At 33.4% G+C, this 9500-nt stretch overlaps 1 protein-coding gene and 1 long non-coding RNA gene across 2 annotated transcripts; one reads left to right on the forward strand and one right to left on the reverse strand.

Annotated features, from left to right (window-relative positions):
- Window positions 1–4493: 4493 nt before the first annotated feature.
- LOC138884260 (uncharacterized) lies at window positions 4494–6251 on the reverse strand. Its single transcript, XR_011404430.1, has 2 exons — window positions 6129–6251; window positions 4494–5683 (listed from the first exon to the last, which is right to left on the reverse strand). It is a non-coding gene; the product is annotated as an uncharacterized lncRNA (long non-coding RNA).
- Window positions 6252–7386: 1135 nt separating this feature from the next.
- LOC138883258 (uncharacterized) lies at window positions 7387–8253 on the forward strand. The gene has a single exon (XM_070163938.1). The coding sequence runs from the start codon at window positions 7387–7389 to the stop codon at window positions 8251–8253; it is 867 nt and encodes a 288-aa protein (XP_070020039.1).
- The last annotated feature ends 1247 nt before the right edge of the window (window positions 8254–9500 follow it).

Here is a 9500-nt window from a genome sequence, read left to right on the forward strand (position 1 = left end):
CTTAAGCTCAAGCTCAAGAATAGGATCATCGTTCGTGGCAACAAATATAGATTCAAGATCAAGCTCAAAAGCCCTTGGATTTATTTACTATTGAAAAGTAGAATCAGAGGATCCATAGAGATTGTACACTCAAATATTCGAATTAAAATACTACGATTGTTGCGATATTTTTCGGTCTTGATTTTCTCGACGCAAATTTATTGTCTACAGAACGATTAATGCTTTTCTTTGAAACCGATGAATTTAACTAATTAACATAGTCACATTAACTTACATAAGATGGAAATTAATAATATGATGGAATAACATCGAATTAAACAATGTGAGTTATAGTACGCAACGGTTTCTAGTTCCTAATAACAATTGCATGCTTTACATTAATATATTACACAATAGTCAAAAGTATACATTTGGTCCAACTTCATTTTGTGACCCTATGTTTTATAACCTATTTAGTTAGTGTATTACAAATGAAAACCTGTTATAAAATAAAAGTAATTTAGTAAAACATGAACAAGAAATAGAGATAGAGAGAATGAAGAGATTTTCTTCTTCAATTGTGTATTTTTCCTATCTATTACAAGGCCTTTATATAGGCATAAAAAGTGAAGAAAATATGTCATGGAATATGTCATTGAACATACAAATTATGTCATTGAATATGTCATTAAGCATTTTAGATGAAGATCATGGAAGAAGAGTAGACATCCACCATAATGTGATATTCATCATAACACTCCCCATTGGATGTCCATAGATAATGTGCCTCGTTAAAAACTCTCTAAAAAAAATATTGGGATGTACATAGTTATTTATGATATGCATTGCTTGCTGTCTCATTAAAAACCTTACCAGGAAAACCCAGTGGGACAAAACCTTGGTTAAGGAAAAGAGTGCAGCATATAGTTACTCCCCCTGATGAAAAATCACTTAATGTCTCGAAGACGACGCATTCCAATCTTATATATCAGCTTTTCAAATATTGAGGTTGGTAATGCCTTAGTGAACAGATTAGCCAAATTATCACTTGAACGAACTTGTTGTACATCTATTTCACCATTCTTCTGAAGATCATGAGTGAAAAAGAATTTTGGTGAAATGTGTTTTGTTTTATCTCCTTTGATATGTCCTCCTTTCGATTGAGCTATGCATGCAGCATTGTCTTCATACAATATTGTTGGAATATTCTCTTTCGAAGAAAAACCACATGTTTGTTGAATGTGTTGAGTTATAGATCTTAACCAAACGCATTCTCGACTTGCTTCGTGAATGACTATTATCTCTGCATGATTTGAAGAAGTAGCAACCATAGTTTGTTTTGTCGAATGACATGATATGGCTGTACCTCCACTTGTAAATAAATAGCCTGTCTGAGATCGACCTTTGTGTGGATCAGACAAATATCCTGCATCTGCATAACCAATTAATGATGGCTTGGATTCGTTTGAATAAAATAAACCCATATCAATGGTCCCTTGGAGGTATCTGAATATATGTTTAATACCATTCCAGTGTCTTTGTGTTGGCGAAGTACTAAATCTTGCCAATAAACTTACTGAGAAAGCTATATCTGGTCGGGAATTATTGGCAAGATACATTAATGCCCCAATTGCACTAAGATATGGTACTTCGGCACCAAGAAGCTCTTCATCATTTTCATGAGGTCGGAATGGATCTTTCTTTATATCAAGTGATCTCACAACCATCGGGGTACTCAATGGATGTGCTTTATCCATATAGAATCGCTTTAAAATCTTTTCGGTGTATGTTGATTGATGGACAAATATTCCATCTTTCATATACTCAATTTGTAGACCAAGACAAAATTTTGTCTTTCCAAGATCTTTCATTTCAAATTCTTTCTTCAAACAGTCTACTGTTTTTGGAAGCTCCTCAGGAGTTCCAATGATATTTAAATCATCAACATACACAGCGATTATAACAAATTCAGATCCAGACCTTTTTATAAAGACACAAGGACAAATTGGATCATTCTTGTACCCTTCTTTCAACAGGTATTCACTCAGGCGATTGTACCACATACGACCTGATTGTTTCAATCCGTATAAAGATTTCTGAAGCTTTATTGAACAAGTTTCTCGAAAACTTTTATATGCTTCTGGCACTTTAAATCCCTCAGGTACTTTCATAAAAATTTCGTTGTCTAATGATCCATACAAATAGGCTGTAACAACATCCATTAGATGCATATCAAGTTTTTCTTGCACTGCCATATTTATGAGATACCTGAAGGTGATAGCATCCACTACAGGAGAATATGTCTCCATATAATCAATTCCAGGCCTTTGGGAAAACCCTTGTGCCACAAGTCGTGCTTTATATCTAACGACTTCATTTTTATCATTTCGTTTCCGCACAAAAACCCATTTATACCCTACTGGCTTTATGCCTTCAGGTGTTCGAACTATGGGTCCGAAGACTTCACGTTTTCCAAGTGAAGTTAACTCTGCCTGGATAGCGTCTTTCCATTTTGGCCAATCATTTCTCTGTCTACATTCATTGACAGATTTTGGTTCAAGATCCTCATCTTGTTGCATTATTTCAACAGCAACATTATAAGCAAAAATGTTATCGATAACAACATTATTTCGGTTCCATCTTTTCCCGGTTGAGACGTAACTTATTGATATCTCTTCATTTTCATTATTTTCAGGTACCTGGACCTCCCCTAAGGTCTTATCATTTGTTACGTCTTGGGGCTCTTCTTGAGCCACTACCTCCGTGTTATGTTCACTTTGATCATTTGCTCCTTTTCTTCTTCGAGGATTTTTATCTTTAGAACCGATTGGTCTACCACGTTTCAAGCATGGCTTAGACTCATTTGCTTTAATTAATTGTCCTGCCGGGATATCAACTCGAATTGGAGCATTAGCAGCTGGAATATGTGACTTGGTCACCCTTGGTAGGTCAGTGAATGCATCTGGCAATTGATTTGCAATATTTTGCAAATGAATAATCTTTTGAACCTCTTGTTCACATTGATTTGTTCGAGGATCTAAATGAGACAGTGATAATGCATTCCAATCTATATTCTTTTTCAGCTGCTTATTTTATCCCCCTAATGTTGGATATACTGATTCATCAAAATGACAATCAGAAAATCTTGCCGTAAATAAATCTCCAGTCATCGGCTCTAGATATTTTATAATTGAAGGAGATTTATATCCAACATATATCCCCAACCTTCTTTAAGGACCCATCTTTGTGCGTTGTGGTAGAGCAATTGGAACATATATCGCACAACCAAAGATCCTAAGATGGGAAATATTTGGCTCCTGACCAAAAGCCAATTGCAATGGGGAGACTTTTATGATAACTTGTGGGCCTTATCCGCACAAGTGATGCTGCGTGCAAAATAGCATGACCCCATACTGAAATGGGAAGTTTTGTTCTCATAAGCATTGGTCTAGCAATTAATTGGAGGCGTTTGATCAATGATTCTACTAGACCATTTTGTGTATGAACATGAGCAACCGGATGCTCAATTGTTATCCCAGTTGAAATACAATAATCATTAAAGGCTTGGGATGTAAACTCACCAGCATTATCAAGACGGATTGTCTTAATTGCATAATCTGGAAATTGTGCTCTTAGCTTTATTATTTGAGCCAACAATCTCGCAAATGCCATATTGCGAGTTGATAGTAAGCACACATGTGACCATCTTGTAGATGCATCTATCAAAACCATATAATATTTGAATGGTCCACATGGAGGGTGAATGGGCCCACATATATCACCTTGTATACGTTCCAGAAATGCAGGGGATTCCATCCTAACTTTAATAGTTGATGGTCTAATAATTAATTTTCCTTGAGAACATGCAGCACAAGAGAATTCCTTAAATTGAAGAATTTTCTGATTCTTCATTGCATGTCCATGTGAATTCTCAATTATTTTACGCATCATATTAGAACCAGGATGGCCCAACCGGTCATGCCAAATAATAAAATTATCTTGATTAGTAAACTTCTTGTTTACTACGGCATGTGTTTCAATCCTGCTAATACTTGTGTAGTATAAGCCGGAGGAAAAAGCGGGTAACATTTCAAGCACATATTTCTTACCGGACGTTATTGTAGTAATATAAAGATATTCAATCTTTTCATCATTTGTAGTCTCAATATGATAGCCATTTTGGCGAATATCTTTGAAACTTAATAAGTTTCTTTGAGATTTACTACAATATAGTGCTTCATCAATAGCCAAATTTGTTCCTCCTGGTAGTAATAAATTGGCTCTTCCAGAACCTTCAATTAATCTTGTACTACCGGATATTGTATTAACATTCGCTTCTTTCATTACCAAATAAGAGAAATATCTCTTATCTTTTAAAATAGTATGTGTTGTAGCACTATCCAGAAGATATATCATCTTTATTAATCTTGAGTCCAACTGAAGACTGTGGAATTTTCATATTCTTCATAAAAAAAAGATAAATAATACATCATAAGAAATATGAAAGACAAGCAAAAAAAACATTAAGAAATACATTAGAAATATAGAAACTAGCAACACATGATGCATTAGGAAAATACACTCAAGAAAAAATAAACTAGTTGCAAACATAAACATAACAACTTTTATAACTTCATTCTCCAGTAAGATGATTCATTCTTCAGTCAATATCCTCAAAGAAGTCTCCAACTTCTAAATGAGTAATATTTGTTAGGCCTTCAAAATCATCATCTTTATATGCAGGATGTGCCTTAGAATCATATTTATTTGAGGGACCTGCTTCATCATTATTATTTTGAAAGGTCAAGTGTGCCTCCACATTATTTTCTTTTTTCTTGAGGGAGGCTTGATAAAGTTTGACAAAATGTTCTGGCGTACGACAAATGCGTGCCCAATGACCTCTCATACCACATCGGTGACACATACTAGCTTTACCTTTTGAATGATTAATTTGAGAACCCTTATTGTTCTCCAATTTATTTCCACCATAATGACGATAATTGTTTCGCCCCCTGCCACGTCCACGTTTACGACCATGTCCACGACCACGGTAATTATTTTGTTTTCTTTCAAACTTATCATATGTTGCTACAGCATTCACTTCCGGAAATGGAGCTGACCCAGTGGGACGGGCTTCATGAATTTTTCATTAATAGAGTATTATTCTGCTCAGCCACAAGTAGGCATGTGATTAACTCAGAATATTTCTTAAAACCTTTTTCACGGTATTGTTGTTGTAGCACCACATTTGAAGCGTGAAAAGTAGAAAATATTTTTTCCAATAAGTCCTCATCTGTGATAGTGTCTCCACATAATTTTAATAGAGAACTTACTTTAAAGATAGCAGAATTATACTCACTTACGATTTTAAAGTCTTGCAACCTTAAATGTATCCACTCATACCGAGCTTTCGGTAATACCGTAAGTTTTAGGTGGTCATATCGATCCTTCAAATTAATCCATAATTCAAGTGGATCTTTTACTGTTAAATATTCAGTTTTTAACCCTTCATGTAAATGATGGCGAAGGAAAATCATGGCCTTCGCTTTATCCTGATTTGATGCTTCATTTCCTTGTATAATCGTATTTCCAAGACCTTTAGCGTCAAGGTGAATTTCAGCATCAAGGACCCATGATAAATAGTTCTTCCCGGTGATGTCAAGTGCCACAAATTCAAGTTTTGATAAATTTGACATAGTGAAAACTATCATAAAAGAATGAATAAGTTAGAGAAATAATTATAATAATAAACAATTAATGAAACAAATCGATTAAGGTAAAAGAAATGAAAATAAAGCTATATCATGTTAGCAATCTACTATTTCATTTTATTCATGCCATAAAATAGAAACTATATATTGTTTCATTTCACTTTATATTATTGATATATATATATATATGTTAATAGAATTTAACGTTTTATTAGTTGCAGTGACTAGATAATGTATACACTACATACATATGCATACATTTTTTTTAATGGTATTGTGTCAGGTGTGAAAAACAACATGATAAACAAAAATATGAAAAAGGGAACAACAACATGAATGATGTAAATTATCAAAAATTGCAAAGAAAAATTTAGGTTGTAAGAATTAAGCATATGATATATGTACTGCCATAAATAAAATGATTATAATGATACATACCTCAATAAAATATGGCTCAACTTAGCTGGAGTTAAGAATAAAATTAGAGCTTCGTGCTGATAACGTATTATAAAATAAAAGCAATTTAGTAAAACATGAACAAGAAATAGAGATAGAGAGAATGAAGAGATTTTCTTCTTCAATTGTGTATTTTTTCCTATCTATTACAAAGCCTTTATATAGTCATAAAAAGTGAAGAAAATATGTCATGGAATATGTCATTGAACATACAAATTATGTCATTGAATATGTCATTAAGCATTTTAGATGAAGATCATGGAAGAAGAGTAGACATCCACCATAATGTGATATTCATCATAACAAAACCTTTATTTTCTCTTCTGGCAACTTTCTTGTCTATTTTTCCTTTTTTGACCAGCAGGTCATAGGTTTAAGTCGTGGAAATATCCTTTTGCAAAAATGTAAGGTAAAGTTGCATACAATAAATCATTGTGATCTGTTAAACCCCACACATAAAGGAGCTTAGTGCACCAAACTGTCTTTTTTAGTGCTTAGAGCTGCAGACATGCATAAAACCTTCACAAAAATTTTGGTCCATTGGAGGACCAGCTTCCACTTTCATCAAGATTTTCATTAATGATATACAGTCATGAACATGGGCAGAGCTAGGGGCGACGGGTCCGAATTTTTTTTGTCGTGAATATGTAAAATTAATTTTTTATGTATATATATTTATATATTAAATTTTCTTGATTTTTCATATTTTACTTATTTTATTTTTTGAATCCCCTTAATAAAAATCTTACCTCCATCATTGATCATGAATTAAATCCAACTTTCTCCATGACCATAGATTGTAACCTAACTAGTGTAGTATCATTTTTTTGTCTCGAATTGGAAAGGAGGAAATAATCTTTATTATTTGAATAGAAGAAAATTAATAAGCGTACGAGGATCTTTTGTGTTTTATTTATAAATTTTTGTGTTTTATTTACCGTTCTTCTGCGTATATGGCGATATCTTAAAGGATATATAACTATAAAACTGTTATGAATAGAATTGTAATTAGAGTGAATATCTACCTTTTAGAGAGTTTTACTTCATTTTTCTCCTATAAATAGAGGGATCTTACCCCATTGTAAATTATTCCCAAAATTCAATAAGAATTACTCTCTCTTTCTCTACAATATTGTTCTTCTTCTTTTATTGTTTTCATCACACGTTATCAACACGAGACTCTACTGTCTCAAGAAACTCTTTGAGAAGATTAAGGTATAACTTTTCTCCTCTTTTAATTATGACTGACATTATGAAAAGAAAGTTCTTTGCCCTTGAAATTTCGGGTAAGAACTATATGACATGGGTGTTGGATGCTGAAATCCATTTAGATGCAATGGGTCTTGGAGACGCCATTAAAGACAAAAATAAAGCATCCACCCAAGACTGTGCTAAGGCCTCAATTTTCCTGCGCCATCACCTTGATAAAGGGTTGAAAATAGAATATCTCACAGTCAAAGATCCACTTGTTTTATGGAATGACTTAAATGAAAGATATGACAACTTAAAGTTGGTCACTCTTCCACAAGCACAATATGATTGGGCTCATCTGAGGCTCCAAGACTTTAAGTCTGTTTTTGAATATAATTCTGCGATGTTCAGAATTACTTCTAAATTGAAACTCTGTGGAGATATTATCACTAACTATGATATGCTTGAAAAAACATTTACAACATTTCATGCCTTCAATGTGGTCATGCAACAACATTGCAGAGAGAAATGTTTCAAAAAGTACTCTAAGTTGATTTCTCTTCTCCTTATGACTGAACAAAGTAACGACTTGCTCATGAGAAATCACGAAAATCGACCCACTGGGTCTACATTATTGCTTGAAGTGGATGAGGTGTATTCCCATTATGCTAAGCGTAGAAAAGGCCGTGGCCCTATTAATGGCCGTGTTGTGGTCGTGGCCGTGAACAAGGAAGAAATTTTCTTGGTGTTATTCACCCCCCAAAGAAAAATAACCACCAAAAGTGGAAAGGGAAAGATGAGAAGCCAAAGGCAAATAGTTCAGAAACCGAATGTTATCGTTGCGGTGGAAAAGGGCATTGTGCAAATATTTGTCGTACACCAAGACATTTGGTTGAGCTTTATCAAGCATCTCTAAAGAATAAAGGTCCTGGAGCTAATTTTGAGCACCCTGATGGGAAATAGATCACTTGATCGGTGATGAATCCGTGGTTAAAAGTGATTGAGTAGTTTGGTTTTTATTTTTGCCTATTTGTAGTAGCTAGTGAATAGACATCATGTAATCATAGTTCTTTACATGAGTAGTAGTCATTAGTATCAATTAGTACTATTTGTTTTATGAAATAATATAAGTTCGTTTTGATTAAATTTACTATTTCATCATAATGCAGTATTTATATTTGTATTATAAATTGGGCTATCATTGAACATATTCCTCCATTTATATTAATCTTGTGCCAACAGCTAATATTAACAGTTTATGGTCAATGTGTACTACAATCATTTTACTTGTTGTAAAGACTGCCTATGGACAAGAGAATTGAAAATAAGTTACGTACTTTCTTTTCCTTTCCTTTTTGAACAACAAACAGCAGCATCTCATATAAATGTTATATGATAGTATATATTTTGTTCGTTCTAACAGTAGTCATCGGGTGCGCAATCTTTTGTGATGAGAGTATTACGATTTACATTAGATTTAACAATATATTAGCTACGGTCAAATTTTTATTTTTTTACACTCTCATGTCCATTTAAAATTCATCCAATTAATTACAATATTATATAGCATCGTAATTATTTGTATCACAATGAGAGTTGCTCGAATTTGCATTAAAAGGTTATTATTGAATCATTGGGCTAACTTTGTTTTCTTCCCATTTTCTCTAAAAATACTAATGTTTATTTGTATGTTTCTTTTGTATGCCAAACCATGTGAAGCAAATATGGATATCTCTCAAAGAAAACTTGGATCAAAGTTCAATTGTAAAAATATTTGTTTTGTTGATTCATGTACGACACATACAATATTCAAAGAAAAGAATTTTTTCTCTCATTTAAGTATGTGTAAGGCAGATGTTACTACAATTTCTGATAGTAGTAAATTAATTGAAGGCTCTGGAAGAGCTACTATAACTCTGCCTAAAGGAACAATACTTATCATAGAGAATGCAATGTTCTCCTCCAAGTCCAAGAGGAACTTGTTGAGTTTTAAAGATATCCGCCGAAATGAATATCATATTGAGACAGTAGATGAGAATAATCTTGAATATCTCATCATACCAAGAATGTCTCTGGCCAAAAGAAGGTTACTGAAAAGTTTCCATCTTTATCTTGTGGTTTGTATTTGACAAGAATTAGTGCAATTGAGGCACATTCTATTGT

The sequence above is a fragment of the Nicotiana sylvestris genome, chromosome 12 (genome assembly GCF_000393655.2).
Source record: "Nicotiana sylvestris chromosome 12, ASM39365v2, whole genome shotgun sequence".
NCBI classification, from domain to species: Eukaryota; Viridiplantae; Streptophyta; class Magnoliopsida; order Solanales; family Solanaceae; genus Nicotiana; species Nicotiana sylvestris.

Bases quoted from the DNA above. Each gene is read 5' to 3' on its own strand.
- LOC138883258 (XM_070163938.1), top strand. From the start codon at position 7,387: ATGACTGACATTATGAAAAGAAAGTTCTTTGCCCTTGAAATTTCGGGT.